The sequence below is a fragment of the Polypterus senegalus genome, chromosome 13 (genome assembly GCF_016835505.1).
Source record: "Polypterus senegalus isolate Bchr_013 chromosome 13, ASM1683550v1, whole genome shotgun sequence".
NCBI lineage: Eukaryota > Metazoa > Chordata > Cladistia > Polypteriformes > Polypteridae > Polypterus > Polypterus senegalus.
In genome coordinates this window covers 123,184,953-123,202,641 of record NC_053166.1, presented here as the reverse complement: position 1 = coordinate 123,202,641, position 17,689 = coordinate 123,184,953, and the positions used below count along the sequence as shown (strand labels likewise).

General features: G+C 42.1%; 2 protein-coding genes across 3 annotated transcripts in view; both read left to right on the top strand.

The window, feature by feature from the left end:
* Positions 1–676: 676 nt before the first annotated feature.
* LOC120543339 (aquaporin-8-like) lies at positions 677–5,989 on the top strand. The gene is made up of 5 exons (XM_039776376.1): positions 677–930; positions 1,065–1,191; positions 1,276–1,490; positions 4,259–4,393; positions 4,554–5,989. Exons 1-5 carry the CDS (start codon positions 677–679, stop codon positions 4,594–4,596), a joined length of 774 nt encoding a protein of 257 aa, XP_039632310.1. The 3' UTR covers positions 4,597–5,989.
* Positions 5,990–9,102: 3,113 nt separating this feature from the next.
* prkcba (protein kinase C, beta a) overlaps positions 9,103–17,689 on the top strand; it is a 101,259-nt gene continuing 92,672 nt past the window's right edge. The window contains exons 1-2 of one of the 2 annotated variants that reach the window (XM_039775251.1): positions 9,103–9,374; positions 10,374–10,405. In XM_039775251.1, the coding sequence (XP_039631185.1) occupies positions 9,208–9,374; positions 10,374–10,405 (199 nt within the window). In that variant the 5' untranslated portion in view covers positions 9,103–9,207. The remainder of the gene's footprint in view (positions 9,375–10,373; positions 10,406–17,689) is intronic. The other variant, XM_039775250.1, reaches the window with a different exon arrangement.

Here is a 17,689-nt window from a genome sequence, read left to right as displayed (position 1 = left end):
GGCAAACCTTCAAGCATTTTTTTACAGCTCTGAGTAGTGTACATCCCATGAAGAGGAGCTTCTTGTAGTAGGCCTCCTGCTGCCTGGCATTCTCAAAGCCATTTAAAAGGGAACAAGCCAGAGTTCAATGCACTGCACCTGTTTTCTGTCCTTCATCAGCCATATGTCTGCTTGATTGTCTTAAGTGGCCCACTTGTATTTTTCACAAATCCTGAGTCAGCAGGTTGTTGTGCCAACCCTGCTTGCTGACTCAGACCTTGTTTCTTCTTGATAAGAAGCATGATATCACTTCTGAGCTGACAAATGCATGCACACTCGCATCCACTAGTTCACACACGCAGATCACAAAAATGAACGTACACCAACAAGCACACAAGCACGCGTGTGCACACACACACACACACCTAACTCGTGCAAGCAAAGACACATATTGTATCTGAATACTCAAACCCATATGTTGGCTGGCCACCTAATGGCACATGTGCCGCAATTACTGCATGCCAGTACAAGGCCATGCACAGAAGCACCTTGGACTCCCCTCTCTCTTTATTAACTTACTGCAATCTCCCTTCATATCTGAGGGTGAAGTCCAGTGCTGCTGGCCTGTCTCTGCACATATATAAGCCAGGCTTCTGCTAGACATGCACCCCTCCCCTCCGAACCTGCTGCTGCCGGCATGGCTGACATGGTTGTAGAGCTTATCCCCGCACCTGGCCTCTCTGTGTCTCAGACAGGATGCCCCCCAAAGAAGCGGAACCTGTATGAGAAGTCCATGCAGCCTTGTGTGGCAGAGTTTGTTGGCACTCTGTTCTTTGTTTTTGTTGGCTGTGTGTCTGTCATTGAAAATGTGGAAGCTGGTGGACGGCTGCAGCCGGCTCTGGTCCATGGATTGGCTGTTGCAGTCTTGGTGGGAGTGTTTGCGGAAATCAGGTAGGCTACTCTTTTACTTTTCTTCTCTGCCTTCAGGTCTCCAACAAGAAAGGATAGGGGCTCGCTGTGTTGTAGCGTAGGCCTAAGGGAATAAAGCAAAGCACTGAACGCATCTCTACCCCTTATCTCCACAGTGGTGCACACTTTAACCCCGTGGTAACCCTAGCTGTCTACTTGGTTGGTGGCCTGGATGTTGTCATGGTGTTCCCATATGTCCTGTTCCAGATGCTGGGAGGGCTGATGGGTGCTGCATTGTCTAAGGTAGACCAGGGGACCTGTAGGATGACTCTGGTATGGTTGCTGCACATGTTTTGAGATCCTTCTATAAATATTATGCTTCCACAGGCCTTAACCTCAAAGAAGCACTTCACGAAAGCCTCAGGCGCTGCCTTCTCGGTGGTCCAGGTGAATGAGCAGGTCGCTGGGGCCCTGCTGTGTGAGATCCTCATGACCTGCTTTCTGGTGATAGTGGTGTGCCTGGGAGCAGTCAATGAGAAGAGCCGGAGTCCACTGATTTCCTTTTTGGTTGGCTGCACCGTCATTGTGAACATCTTAGCAGGGTGAGGCAAGGGTTGCTTTTGGTGTGTGTGGGGGGGAATTTTTCACTACAATGTTGCAGGATACCAGAGCCTGTTCCAGCAATATAGGGAACAGTGCAGAAAACAATGCTAGTCATGGCAGAGTCCTTTTCTGATGCCTTTTTAAAGCTTAAATTTCATTCATTTTAAAATCTGATATCTTTTGCCCTGCATGTACCTTTAGTCCTCAGTATCCTTGCGTGTCTGAATCTCTCTTGGCTGGAGCTTCTTCTCTTGAACACATTTCTCTAAAGCCTGTTTCTTAGACTTTGTCATTTTGAGGAGCCTTTTTCACCTCCTGTCCACTTTTATACTTTCCTGTGTGCCTCCTATGCCTTTACTCCTGCTTTTGTGTCTCACACTTGCACTTCCTCATTCGATTACATTACCAAAGCCAAACTGACCAATCAGATTGCTCTGAGGGACTGGACACACACACACACACACACAGACTTTAGTGTGGCACTACATAGTAGATATTATATCATTTTATATGGTACCCCATCCAGAGGTTGTTTCTGCCTTTCGGCCAATGCTTGCTGGGATAGGCTCCGGCTTCTCTGCAACCCTCTTCCGGATAAGTGACTCTGAAAATGGATGGATCTGTTATATTATATTATATTATATTATATTAGTAGTATTCTTGTTTTCTTGTGGAATAGAGACAATATAGTTATCATAACAGTACATAAAGAACAGAGAAATTTACAGAATACTAATGAAGTGCTTAAGAATGGGAGTGATAATTTTAAACTCCCAGTTAAACATGCAGGATCAAGTGAGAACAATGCAAACAGATAGAGATGATGAGGGGTCTGATTTTTTTTAAAGCACACTGGCTATGTGATCAGTTTTTAATTACACATTGCAGAATATGGTAATGGAAAATTCAAAGGAATTTCGAAAGATGTGTTTTCCAATCAGTCAGTGAGTCAATCAGGGACATGTAGCTTTAAGTATATATTACATTATATGATCCATCCATCCATCCATCCATTTTCCTAACACACAAGCAGCTGAGGCCATTTAGCAGGGCCACTTTACCTAACCTGCTTATCTGTGGTAGGAAACTGGAGCACCTGGAGGAAAACCACATGGGCACATGGAGAACATGCCGACTCCACAATGGGAGCATCTGGGACATAAACCCTGTCTTCCTTATTGCATGGCAGCACCACTTCCACTACATCAGGGTGCCATCATTATATTATATTATATTATATTATATTATATTATATTATATTATATTATATTATATTATATTATCAATCCATCATGTTTACCCATGTATCTAGTTCTGGGTCACACAGGCTGGAGCCTATCCTGGACGCACTGGGCTAGTTTAACACACAGGTCTTTGGTATGGAGGGGGAAATTTTGCTACCCAGAAAATTTTCCATATTGTCAGTCACTGGGATTTGAAGCCAGGACTGTGTAGCTATGATGCAGCATTGCTATTACATTATACTTTTCCCTTCCCATAAGTTAGGGGAGGAGAAGGTGTAACACAATATCAAAAGCAGAATTCAGGCACAAAATATCACAGCAGAAGAAGATACAATTTTAGAATATATTCCAAAAACAAATGAAAGCATGAAGGAAATCCCTGAAATAGAAGAATATCCTACATTATTAAAAGTGTAAATATGAAAGATCACTGTACTGGAAAATTTAAATGAGCAAAAATTTTCCAGCCTAGAGGAAATTTCTGAACTTGCAAATAGGAATAAAAAACCCTTGTAAGATTATAAATGGAGCTGATAAAAGCAGCAGTAATGAAAGCCAAAACAAACAGCAACATATTTTTCAAGTATTATGCCACTGAAAAATAAAAACAGCAAAGGAGAATTTAAGAGTCCTCAAAGTTGCACAAGGACACAATCATAGAAAATAAGCATCAAATAGCAAATGAAATAAATAAATACTTCACCCAATTATTTATAAAAAAAAGAAATGAATGGTATTTCTAACACAGAAGTGAAAATGACTTTACTGTAAAGCAGGAAGTTCACTAATGGCCCACATGGCACCCAGTTCCAAATAGCCAGAGTGGCATTGCATTTAGTGTCCCCTCATCTACAGGTACATGACAGATAAAGCCAAGACCTTGTTTTATGAAAGTGCATCCCGGAAAATGATATTCCCCTAGAATGCCAGCCTCTCAACACTCTCTTACCTCATTAATTAACAAATTGAATGGCAACTCACTTTTTTGAGCTGGCAGTATGCCAGGCCTCTGACTAAATACCAGAATACCATGCTGACTTACCAGCTGTCTCACCAACTAACTGGATTGCCAGCCCCCTATCTTTTAGAATGCCAACCCACTTACCAAATACTGGAGTTCCAGATTACTCCTGAATTGCAAGTGTGCCAGCCTACACAATAAATGCCAGAGTGAGAGCCAGTGTACCAGCTCATTTTTTACCTAATAAATTAATGTTGAATGTATTAGTGTCAGACCTTTTTCTAAATACTAGTATGCCAACATATCCATTCTTTACTGGAGCATCATGCCATCCTCTAAATATACCAAACCAGACTGCCTAACAACACTCAGTCAAACTGGCACAGCACCATTTCACTCATCAACTGCTTTAGCACCAACCAGCTGAGCCCACCAAAGTACAAGTTTTACAACATCTCACAGAAAGATCCTACTGCCTTAATATGATTCTTGTGTAAAGTCTTGCCCATGATGAGGCAGATTGTGCCAGCTTGTTTCTGATGTGGCTTTTATTCATTCACAGAGCTGACCTATCTGGCGTATGCATGAACCCAGCTAGGGCATTTGGGCCTGCAGTCGTTAGCGGCTACTGGAACTATCAGTGGATCTACTGGGTGGGCCCGATAGCTGGAGCTCTTGTTGCTGCCGCTGTGCTCAGGTAAGTAAGAGTCGGGATGTGTAAAATGGAATGAATCCTCTAAGGCTCACAAAACTCTAAATGCCCAGCAATGCCCATGGTGTGCCCTTCTGCTTCAGTAATTGTGATGACTGCAGACGCTTAGCCAATTCTGTCTTTTTTTCTCTCATACTTTTCACAGGCTGCTCTTAGGAGACAAGAAGACCCGTCTCTACATGAAGTGAGGTCATTACATCAGAGAGTTGCCACTTACTCTTCCTTAGCCATCGGAATGCAGAAAAAAGTGATCTTTGAAGGCCACATCAGCTCTCCTGCACCAGTGCCATCCTCTTAGCCATCACACACCTGGTCAAACTAACAGAAACGAGGGCAATGATTACATGAAACAACACCTAAAACTAACCAGTGTGAAACATAAAGGGTGCTGGGAGAGATATCCACACCAAGACTCACTTTCTGAGCACAAAAACATGGTGAAGTCTGGCCATGAATCTGATCTTTTTTGTTCTTCCATGGGGGCAGCCTTTTCATGCTAGGCAGGACTGACCTTAGGTGCCCTTTTGTTATCTTGTGTCCTCACTGACTTCATGGGTTTGTTGTGCCATACCTGAGGGTGAAGACACACTTTATTCAGAATGTAAGCTGCATGTGCTTACTAGCACTGAACTGACCAGTTGCCTCACTATACTCGGGGTACACATAGACCGTAAGTGTAGGCATTCAGCCAAAAACTCTTCAACATGTGGACTGAACCTTAGTGACTGGCACCTTTAGGTCTTCAGAAGTGATTGACACCTCTAACCTTCCTTGCAGTAAACTGATTTGACACTTTTCAGTTTTAGCAGGGCAAGTAATACCATGTCTTGGGCACTTTGGCTTTCTTTTTTTCGGTGAACGGATGCTGAGGGACTGAGAGAACAGCATCACTGGAGTATCCATGCCGACATTCTCCCACTAAAGCCTTGCTGAGGTTGCCATGGAGACAGGGCCTGATATGCAGCGCCCACGCAGCCAGTAGTGTTCACAAGCGGGGGCTTTGCTTCTCCCAGCCTGGGGGCCTCAGCCCACTTCATTTCCTCTGATCGTTCCAATAAAAAAACAACAAAAAAAATCTGATCAGCTGGCTCGGAGTGTAAAGTATGGCTCAAGGGTATAAGGGAAGCAAGTGGCTGAATTGGGATATGAAGTGTCTGTCTGCAGAACCATCCCTGAACGGCAGAAGAAGGGGTGATGAGGAGAGGGTGACCAGGCAGGGAAAATCGTTTATGTTAAAGCTTTTAGCCAAGAGCCTCACGTGTGATAAGGGTCACACAGGTAGTCAGTACCTGAGCAGGAATTCCAGATGGTGACCCATTGGGTGTAGACCCCAACTTTTTATGAAGAAGATCAGACCAGGCTGGAGACTGGTATCTCAACTGGGCTTCATTCACAAGCCAATGCAGTAAGTTAGTTGGTGAGGCAGCTGGCAATGCTATGGTACAAGATATCACTTCTTATTAATGTATTTAACGACTTTCTGGTTTGTGCAGTTTTTTGTTTTACCACAAGAGGTCACTGTATACAGCGCAGTGGTCCGGCAGGCTTGTTGCAAAGGAAATGGTTTGATTGGCAGTGTTTTCTAATGACAAAATAAAAGTGTTTTTTTTTTTAAATAAAAATGTAAAATAAACAAAGTAGACTGTTTTTCTGTGGGTTTTGCCACTGCGTGCAAATACATGTCTTTGGGAAGGGGGGGGGGCTACAATCTTAAACTCCTTTGACTTCTAACCTAGTGGTATACCAGATCACCCCCTAGGGACAAATAAAGTTATATCTATCTATCTATCTATCTATCTATCTATCTATCTATCTATCTATCTATCTATCTATCTATCTATCTGTTATACAGTCCCTTATCTATCTATTATACAGTGCCTTTTATATCTATCTATCTATCTGTCTATTTATCTATCTATCTATCTGTTATACAGTCCCTTATCTATCTATCTATCTCTTATACAGTGCCTTTTATATCTATCTATCTATCTATCTATCTATCTATCTATCTATCTATCAATCTATCTATTATCTATCCTCTATCTATCTATCTATCTATCTATCTATCTATCTATCTATCTATCTATCTATCTATCTATCTATCTGTTATACACTTCCCTATCTATCTATCTATCTATCTATCTATCTATCTATCTATCTATCTATCTGTTATACAGTCCCTTTTCTATCTATCTATCTATCTATCTATCTATCTATCTATCTATCTATCTATCTGTTATACAGTCCCTTTTCTATCTATCTATCTATCTATCTATCTATCTATCTATCTATCTATCTATCTATCTATCTATCTATCTATCTATCTATCTGTTATGAATGAGGGGACAACTGAGGAGAGGAAGCTTTTGACTTGGAGTAGGCAGCTTCTATGTAGGTTTGATTGTAGAGTTGCAACATTTAACCCGACCGTTGTCTTTAGTTGGGATTTGTACCTAACGAGCAACTTGAAGTTGGTAAGATTTGGCCTGGGCTCTGGAGCACAGTTACATGCATGTGGGGAAGAGGAAGGGGCTCTTCAACACAGGCACAAGATTAAAGGAACAGATTCTCACTTACGCCTACTTGTGTCTGTTAGAGCTGAGGAAGACGCAGCAGCACTCTAAATAAAAATGGGAACCACCTACTCCTGAATCTTGTGGATCCCCTCTTGGATTGAGAGAAGAAGTTAAACCTCAGCACTGGCACCTCCATGCAGTTTTCTTATGTAACATATTGCATTTCAGAAGGTTTTAATGACTCCCAGTAAAGAAAGAATTTTCTTTCTCTGCTGAGCTGGCTGCGTGCCAAATGCGCATCATTAATTCTAACCGACAGAGCGGTGAATTAGGCTCCCCAGAAGACTGCACTATGGGCCTTGGCCACTAGGGGCTGCTTTCTATTTTGTATTCTTTATTCATGGATGCTAGGAGGATAAAACCACTGGAGTGTGAGATGATGCCGTGAACATGGAGGGAATGGTGGGTATGGGATGATGTGAGGACACACTGAGGAGATGTTACTGTGTCACAGATCACAAGGACATTGGTGGGTGAAAGATGCAGTGAACGTAGTGCCATGTCAATGATATCCTGAGGATGCAGTTTTGCGTTATCGACACAGTGAGGAGGGCAGAGGTGGTGTGTGTTTGGGTGGGGGAAGGTAAATTATGGGGAGGGCAGTATAGGTGACATCAATGAGCTGCAGTGACGGGAAAGACACAGTGAGGTCTCAATGACAGAGTGAGGGTGTAGAGAGTAATGTAACAGGGATGTAGTCAAAGTGCAAAGAATAGATTGTGAAAATGCATTCAGGATATGGACATTGATCTGTCAATGATGCCATGAAGATAAAGAGAATCCTGAATTAGTGAGACAGTGAGGACAGAGAGTGGTGGAGTATCAAAAGCACACTGGAACATAGTAGTGAAGATTCATAGTCTGGCCTGTCAATCATATAATGAAGATACAGACAGTAATGTGTTACTTAATCATGGCATCAGAGACTAGTGATGTATGTTAATTAGCATATGCAAGTAAGAATTTCACTCTGCTCTACACATGAGAACAACTATAAACCTGTAAACCAGTACTGCAGGAAAAGGAGATAGTGGGGCATGCTAAGTTGGTTAATAACTGGGTGCACAGGAAGTGGGGTTTCAGAGGTACACGGAGATACGAATAGTGAGATATCACTAAAATGACAGACTTAAGTGGTGGAGAGTTTAATAATACATTGGGGATACAGAGAGTGAGGTTCCAGAGACACAATGGCCTGTTGGTGATACAGAAGGATACAAAGATTAATATGTCCGTGATATAGAAAAGATACAGACAATGAGGTGTGAGAGACATCGTAGTGATACAGTAAGATACAGATTCTTTATCTGCAGTGGTTAAGTAAGGGTCCCTACAGTGTGGTGTGAATGAAACAGTGGGATATGCACAGACGGATGTAAGTGATAGAGCTTAGGTACCTAAATGATATAGAGAGATACAAACAGTGGGGAGTATGTATTGCAGTGGTGATAGGGGGAACACGGTGGTCGGTTATATAGTGGGGTTGCAGACCATAGCGATACAGTAAAGGTGTAGACAGCGCTATGCCAGTGCTTCAGTGATGGTACAGACAACGGGGTATCAGTGATGCACGAAGAATGAAGCGAATGACATGTCAGTAATGCAACAAGCATACAGGCAGTGATGTGTTAGTTGTGTAGTGACAATACAATAATCCTGCTGCCGCACTTTCATTAAGCATGGGGGCGGAGGGCGCATCTGAACAGCGATCACAAGAAATGAAATTCCAGAAAATCACAGCTTATTCATAAAATCAAAATCACATCTGCGGAGTAAAATGTGTTACATAATAGGAATGAATGGGACAGAAATAGCAGCGCAGTCGGGTGTGAGTGTCGATGTGTGTGAGAGCGCGCTCGTGTGTTGTGGTGAGGGGGGCGAAAGGAGGGATCTGCTTGTTAGGGTAGGCTCTCTAATTTTAGGGGAGGAAAAAATCCTGCCTAGCAGAAGCAGGGGTTGGGCCGAGTGCGAGAAGGTGGACAAAAATGGGGCCGCATCGGGTCCGTAAGGTAGAAGGAAAGACAGAATGTACGGCTCAAGGGGCGGGTAAAGTCGCGCGAAGAGGCGTGAACGAGGTGGAACCAACGCTTGTGGGCGGGGCTTCCAGCATCACACGTCAGACCGGGATGCAAGTGGCTCAGAGCAGCGCAGCGCGAGGAGAGTGGCGCAGAGCCTTCTCATCTGCGCTACAACAAGTTGTTTATTGACACTTCCGTGTTAAACATGGCTGATACGATGCAGGCAAGCAGCGACGACCAAGAAAATAATGTCCGCTTCGCTAGGAAAGGAGCGCTGAGGCAGAAAAACGTCCATGAAGTGAAAAATCACAAGTTCATCGCGCGCTTCTTCAAACAGCCCACCTTCTGCAGCCACTGCACCGACTTCATTTGGTGAGCTGGTCGCGGGGGAGCTTGGGGGGCTGGCTGCTTTGCAAATGATGGAAGACAGTGTGTTTGATAGATGGGGGCACTGTGACTCCAGCACGTTGTGTGAAATGGAGGCTGTGCGTGTCAGAGAGGGATGGGGCAGAGTAAACATCCATTGTCATCAACCTGCAAAGAGTCTCAGAGCAAATGTCCCCACAAGGGTATCAACTCTCGTGCGTTTTTTAACAAGCGGACCGTTTGTCAGACCTTATCTGCTTTGAAGTATTGGCCGAGTTAAGTTTGAAAATTTAAATACAAATGTCGATATTCCATTGGTACAGAAACACACCACTGCAATAGAGTGTGCATCTTATTTTGTAAGAGGTGGTAGCAGAAAGAAGGTTTATGTTTGTGTGTGCAGGATGAGGCTACAAGTGTGTGTGTGTGTGTGTGTATGCGCGAGTGAGTGAGTGTGTGTGTGTGTGCGCGCGCGCGCAGTTTTGGTGCATACTGTGAGGATGGGGCTTCTGCGTCTATCAATCAATCAGTCTGTCTTTATTTGATAAAGCGCCATTAAAAGCATGCATCTTCATGATGTGCTTAGAGAATAACAAGATGCAAAGTGTTTATTTGTAAAGGGAAGTTAAGGTTGTGCTTGAAACACACAGCATTATATGAATGGCGGTAATGGGGTGTCTTTATGTGTAAATATTAGATGGGGTATGTGGGCACGTTAGGAATACACAGTAAAAAAAAAAAATTAACCCACAATGAATGTATCAATTTTGTCATCATCTTGCATAAAAACATAAACCAAATGCTTAATGAAGGGAAATTAGACCATCCATGTGAAGTCTCCTGTGATAAACCAAAGCAAACACACAGTTGTATGTAAGACAGGGACTATCAGGTGTCTTCTTTGATGAAGAAGACACCTGCACCTTCTGTCTTAGCTGCTCTGTCATGTTTGTCTATACTGTTTTGAGACAACTGAGCCTGTCTCTCGCTCTTTCCTCTCCACAGGGGCTTTGGGAAGCAGGGATTTCAATGTCAAGGTAAGTCCTGAATTAACTGAATATTATGGTGTCCAATGAATGTAAGCTATATGTGCATTACATGGACACCCTAGTGCTTAACTCGACCTTTGCTTCTCTCTAAGAGTTGAAAGATAGATATTTTTATTTCTCACGTCAGGATAGTTTGATGCTAATTGGTATATTTTTAATTTGTGCACATGCTGGGTTGAATTGCAGCCAAGCAAATGTGGCTTGGGCCTTTGTTGTTGGATTATTTATTGTGATGCAGAGTCTTGAGGGGGTAAGGATTATGATTAATAAAATGACAGACTTTGTTGATTTTGCTCACTTTCCTCTCACATTTGCTTGAACTGTGGGATTATATATGGATGTTCAAATCGTGAGATTATATATAGATGTTGAAAACACAAGCTTCTATTTATTTGTTTTGTAATTGTTTATACTCTTTGAGATTGTACAATAAGAAAATAATGTATGAGAGGAGCATTATTAATGTGTAACAGAGATATTCAGCAAGAACAGTTTGATGCTAAGGCCCTTTTTAGGCTGTTGCAGTCCGGAAGTGCAGTGAGCAAGCAGAGACGCACACACATTTGGGGAAGTTTCTGTTGTAGCTTATTTCACCCTATGAATCTTATCTTTTTTTTTTTTTTTTTTGCTTCAAAGAACGCGACTTCCAACTGTGCGACATTGTTACAGCTACAGAACAGGGTAGATACTACTCTGTAGTTCATATGAAACTTGGCAGTGGCTAGAAGGTAACCTTATGGTACCAGCACCAGTGTGTTTTGTTTGGGTGCTTATTTGTCGTCCTTCACGTACACACAATGAAAGGTTGTATCTTCTTTGAGCTTGATTGATGCTGACAGTAGTAAGCATCTTGACCCAGCCCACTTCCTGTTTTATAAGAAGAAGTGAAATTTAGGCATGCAAACTGAAGAGTGATTTTCAGTGCACTGAGTCTCTCATTTTCTTACTGCCTCATCGTTATGCCCCACCTCCAGCCCCACTATTGGCTTCTTTTGGCTTTCTTTGAAGAGGAAGCTTTGGCTACAAGGTACTTGTTGATAAGACATGCTTACTGATTTGCATTTTTTTTACTGAAGTGTTCCCCCGTGAGACATATTGGTGCATTTGGGGTGGCACCGCAGATACTTAATATATTGAGCTTTTATGGTTTTTGTTAGAGGCCGGAAAAGTGGCAGACCCCTCCCTATCATTGCTTTGCCTCTTGTATATTTCTGAGCTTGATTTCCTCTATTTGTTCATGCTCCCTTTTCAGCAAGGTGGGTCATTGAGCTACACACATCAGACAGAAGATGCTGGATAACCCAGACAGAAACTCCAATGTAATAAAATTTTTTTATACAGAACCTGGTGGACCTTGGCCATTTAGGTGATCCTCTGGAGAAGCGAGATGGGGAGCCCCTCTCAGATGAGAAGGGAGTAGCGAGGCATTGCTTCCTAAGAAATGTCTGTTGCCAGTAGGTGCTCAGTCCTGCAGTCTATGATCTGCCGATGTTTGCCAAAAACAACTAAACGTAGGATACAAACCCTCACAGGGTGGTTGCTCATATAAAAGAAAAATGCAAACGTAGTATATATGCAAGTTCTTGTTTTTCAGTGCATCTTGCTGCAGAATGTGTCCTGGTTGTGAGCACCTTGCACATGCAGCTTCTTTAGTCTATTGTAAATTCATTTCTCTTGTTTCACTTGAAATGATCTTTTTGTGTATATATGGGGTATATCTGCTGAAATAACTATTGATTATCAGGCCATGTTTTTCAGCATCAGTCTACAAAAGTTTTATCTGTAGGCCATCCTGTTCAGTCTTGAAGCTCCTAGACTGGTAAAGTAAAACAGGAACAGTGACAAGGCTGGGCCTGTGTTATTAAGGGGCTGCAGTGACAGGCTGGACTGTACCCAAAATAGAAAAGGGGAAGAGGAAGCTGCTCTGCTGCTCCTCGCTTCGTTCAAGTGCTCAGTCAGCATGGTTGTTACACACTTTTGTGCAGTCTGTCTTACTGAGCAGCAATTTTGGGTTAATGTATAAGACAATAAAGTAGAAGTGTCAAAGTAAACTGATGTGAAGATGTAAGAGGGGCTTTAGATAATCAAGTTTATCTGTATATGTGTGGGGTCTAGGAACTGAAAATGTGAGTGTGGAATTTTTCAAACTGCACACATATATGAAATAATTCAGTAGCGTCTGGCAGAGGAATCTTCCTGCCTTAATTTGCATGTATGATTTTTAGTAAATGGAACAGTTTTGCCTTCCCAATTCCTAATCGGGAACCTACCATGACATCTGTTACCTAGCATTGCATAAAAGTCACAAAACCAACCTGAAATTGATATGGCTATAGATCTGACACCTTCAATCCTATACTGTATGCTTTAAAAAAAAAAAATAAAAGAAATCAAATTTAAAAAAAAAATAAAAGAAATGAATCGTTTAATCTCCATGTATGAGAATGTTGTCCCTTGGGAAAAGTAGACAACTGAATTCCTACTCCTCAGACTTCTTACTCTTAATGTCTAAGGAAACTAGAGGTTATAACTATCCACCCATTGTCCAACCTGCCCTTTCCAAGGACCAGCTACTGTTCAGTCATTTGTAATGATTATTACTTCAAAGAGTTCTTTTTACTTATTTTTATTGTGTTTTTGTCAATTATCTGAGGAGACATTCAAGTCTGAATTGCATTGTACCTTTGCACACATGTCAAAAGCTTGACTTCTACTGTATATCCTGATGGCATTCAGGGCCAACCATAAAAGTACGTGCCAGTCAATTGCAGGATACATTAACACACTCCTACTAAGCTGGATTAGAGTCGCCAGTTAATCATAACATTGTTGTCTTTAGGGTGTGGGAAATTTTTCATCACAAAGCTCATGGCCTCCATTCCCGGCTTGGTGCTTCATCACGTAGAGTTGCACAAGTCTCTGGCCTGTGAAGTAGTAGTAGTAGTAGTACTAACTACTCTAACTTTGTATTTAATTTAGACTGACTAAATTGTACATCACTGGCATCAATTGTTTCTCTATGCATGAGACCTCTCCATCTACCACTCCTACCTTCTCTGAGGTTCATGTTATACGTTTTGATATGCCACAGAAGCAGATACCTTCCTTATAATCTAGAAGGTAGTTTGGGTGCCAGAATAGCAGATGTCCCTCACAGAGCAGCAGACTCTGAGCCCTTTGCTTTTCTCAGTTCCTTTCATTTATAAAAAGTGCAAAGTGTCCTGATGTTTTTCTAAGCGGAACTTGAATTTGCATTTCATGAATGTATTATTGCAAATTGCTTCACAAACCAAGAAATGTCAAATCAGCGCCACCCACTCAAGTGAAGATGGCAGCGTTTGTGGGGGCTGCATTCGCTCAACGTGCGTGTCTAAGCACACGGTTGAGGTAACGAGGACCCAGCAGCCTGGTTTGAGCTCACCGTTCCCTACCCACATCTTTCCATGTATATTCAGCAATTTGGTTCTGTCTCTGACGTAGCCCACCGCCTCTTTATACTATTTAAGTTCGCCCCCTGAAAGTGACCAAGCATCATTGTCATTGTTTAAGATGACAAGGATTCTTGTGTGTTTTCGGAGGTTATTCAACCTGCAGTTAAAATGAATTTGATGTCAGGATTTTTTTTATAATAAAAGCGTACAGCTTAGTGGTCCTGGCTTGTCTGTCTTAAAGTTTGTCTTTGCAGAATGACTTTCACAAAGAGTACTATATTAAACAAACTGCAGCATCAAAAGCTGATGAAATTGAAGTGTCAAAAATTGTGTGGGGAACTGTGACACTCGAACGGTAGTGGAGAAGTTGCAGCTGGACTTTGAGACTGAAGAAGCTTCCCATGGAAGTCATGAAAGTGGGGATGGTGTAAGAACACTTTGGAAAATATCAGTTATACAACAAAATGTGGAATCGACAGCCATTAGCTGCTGTTAGAAGTGTTATATTAAAGCTTTGCAAGAGAGAACCTAGCATGTGAGTCTAAAACGTGCAGGCATCTGGCATATACAGTGTTATTGTAGGAGAGATTTTAGGTCTTTAGAGAGACAGTGGAACATATTATTTTAAAGGATGGTAAAGGTAGGGCCCACAGTTCCAGGAGGCATCACTTCTTGGATCATTTGAGGACATGTTGTGCCTTTATTGGGAGACAGATGCATACTTCGTGAGTGAGGATGCAGTGTAGCGCTTCTGTGTCTTGCCTAAACAGGTGACATTCTGTTAATAGCAGCCTACGAGGTGTGGCAGAAAAGTAATAAGACTGATTTTTTTATTTACCAAAGTTGTTATTTTTTTCAAACATCAATGTTATCCCCTTCAAAGTAGTTCACTTGGGCAGCTACACACCGATGGAGACGTTGTTCCCACTGTTGGTAGCAGCGCTGGAAGTCTTCAACCGGTATGGTCTTCAGCATGTCCGTTACACTCTTTTGGATGTTTTCTAAACTCCCGAAATGACGTCCTTTGAGGACATTTTTCAGTTTAGGAAAAAGTCACACAGACTGAGGTCAGGTGAATAAGGGGGCTGGGGAACCACAGGAATGCCTTTTGAGGTCAAAAATTCTGTAATGGAGAGGGCAGTTTTTTTGCACCATTTTGGCACAGACCTTTTACATGTGCAAATGTTCAGTCAAAATTTGATGAACGGTAAATCTTTTCAAATTTAATTGTTCACTCAACATTCTTAATGTTAAACGACGGTCTGATCTCACAAGAGTGTTCACACGTTCGATGTTTTCATTGGTTTTCGAAGTTGAAGGCCTCCCTGAATGGTGTTCATCTTCAACGTGTTTTCTGGCTTCCAAAAATGATTTGTGCCAGCGAAAAACTTGACCTCGGGATAAAGAATGTTCCCCATAGGCCTGTTTTAACTTTTCAAACGTCACACTTGCCGTTTAATGGCACAACGTTGCTCCAAATTCCGCTGTTCCATTTTGCGTGACGCACAACCAAAAACACAACTTCGCTAATAGCAGTCACAAAAATCACGTAGTTAACGGAAGGGGTTGAAACTCGCACTGAGCTATAGGAGGGGACTGATACACGTGCTCTATCAAGGACAACAGCGCAGCGTTGCCAGATCGCTTGCAGTGTTGCCAGTCTCATTACTTTTCTGCCACACCTCGTATTAGTGTTTGAAAAACTCCTAAAACATAAAAGATATTTCACTGTTTTTCTAAGCAAAAGCAATTCCCAAATACTATAGAGTTAACACATGGCAATGTTGGGTTGTTAAGCACTGGGGATAATATGATGACAGCAAGATTTACCAGGACATGTGTTCTTCCCGTGTATCCTAAATTGTTTGCACAGTTTGTTCTGTTTTCTTTAACACACTGGTAAAGGATTCTTAGAAGAGGGTGACATTTTGGTTGGTTTGGAAAGCAAGAAATGAAGATGCCAGGGTCTTTTTATTGTCACCTGTGGAATGTAATGTTCCTTGCTGACACATTATTGAACATAAAACAGCCTCAAAATAAAAGCTCAGACTTGCACCTAATATTATTAAATACTCACAGTGAATAACACTAAACACAGCATTACATAAACTAGAATTACAGGTGTTGTGCCTCCTCCTGAAATGTGCAGAGTGAAAAACAGGACTTTGTTTGGCCTGCAGGAAGGGTAAGAGAAGGAGTGAATCAACAAATGATTTTAATTTTATATAACACCTCTCAGAGAGAGACCCCCAGGTACTAAAGCATGTGCAAACACTTTGTAATACAGCACAAGATAAGGAGGCTAGTCATTGAATACTTGGGGAGTAACTCCTCATGACAGATACTGACAGTGAGAGACGGTAACCCTGCTGAATGCAAGCTGTTCCCAACTTCCTGTAGCCAGAGTTGTCCCATCCTGAGTGGCAAACTATGAGGAGCACTATGATTTCTTGAAAACCCAGTGTGTTCTTGATTTTTGTCAAGATTATCTTGAAATAATAAGTCTGCTTGTCCCTGCTGTTATTTTGCATGTAAGATTATGTCTTGGCTTGCTCATTAACATAACCCCTGGGTGCCTGGATAGCGGCAGCTGTTTGTAGCAAATAGTTAACTAGAGAGTCATTCAGACAGTTTTTCGTAGGAGGGTTCTCTGTGGAAAATCCTTGGACTTCATTCAGTGATGAAGAGTGCAAAAGCTTTTGGTTATTTAGACACCCTGTGACTCATGATGGCTTGTTGGAGATGTGGGTTGTAGAGACTGAAGGACCCAGGGAGGCCTCCAAGGATATTCTGGGGGGATACCCAGCATGTAAACATGCCTGGTGTATTTTAGGTGTACCCAGACACTCTGTGGGAAACCTTCACATTGCAGAGAAGTAACCTTTAAAAATATGCGGTGTGACCCGGGGTCCTACTCTGGCTTACCGTGTTTGATTCAGTGTTCTCTCACCTGGGTGTGGTGGGGGGTGGGTGTATGGTGGTGGTTGTGTTCAGCTCCTGTTGCTAGGCAACACTGGATCATTTAAAGCCTACGGTTCAGCAAAGCTCCTGAATGCGGATCCCCTCATTTGCTCTTGCGGCTATGTGTGCCTGCAGCATGGAGACATTGCTCGGCTCCAGGACATTTTTGGCATTGCTTACATAAGCAGGTCATTTGTCATTTTTGATTTGCATGCTATTGCATTTTGTTTTTTCATGTCTCCTTGTTGATGCAGCCCACAATGTGCATACAGTATTTTTTTTTTGATCCCCCCTGGCATGTTATGTTTGGGCAGGATTTAAGAAAGTTTGCCGGTTTGTGATAAAACCGCTGCTGTTTTATGCAAATCAGAAGAGACAGACAAGCTGTAACAGTGACTCTTCACTGTTTTCACAATTATCTGACAAGTCAGTATTTTGGCCTTCTCATTATTTCTAGGAACATTTTTAATGCTAAACCTGTATAAACCCAAATGCTTATGGGATGTACTCATTTTCAGGTGATAAATGTCATTGTTTATTGTGGGAATGTGTGGCTTAAAATGATAAATACCTTATATTAAGGTGTGCATAATTCGTAGGCAGCTTCATTACCTCAGGTAAAATGACCAAAAAAGAGATTTAGCTGACACTTAAAAAACAAAATTGTAAAATGCCTTTGAGGCAGATTCAACATTCTGGAAATTGCTAAACTATTGAGGCATAACCACCGGCCAAGTAAACGTTTTGTTGTGAATAGTCAGTGGGGTTGCGAAAAGGGTGTGGAGAAGAAAAGGCACAAATTAACTGCAAAACCCTGCAGAAAAACTAAATGTGAAGCTGCCAGGAGCCCATCAGATTCCAGTGTCACCATATTCAACAC

Excerpts from the sequence above, each read along its gene's own strand:
- LOC120543339 (XM_039776376.1), top strand. The coding sequence starts at position 677 with ATGGCTGACATGGTTGTAGAGCTTATCCCCGCACCTGGCCTCTCTGTG. Across the intron at positions 1,192-1,275 it reads TGGGTGCTGCATTGTCTAAG|GCCTTAACCTCAAAGAAGCA; the intron begins GTAGACCAGGGG and ends ATGCTTCCACAG. Across the intron at positions 1,491-4,258 it reads ATTGTGAACATCTTAGCAGG|AGCTGACCTATCTGGCGTAT; the intron begins GTGAGGCAAGGG and ends ATTCATTCACAG.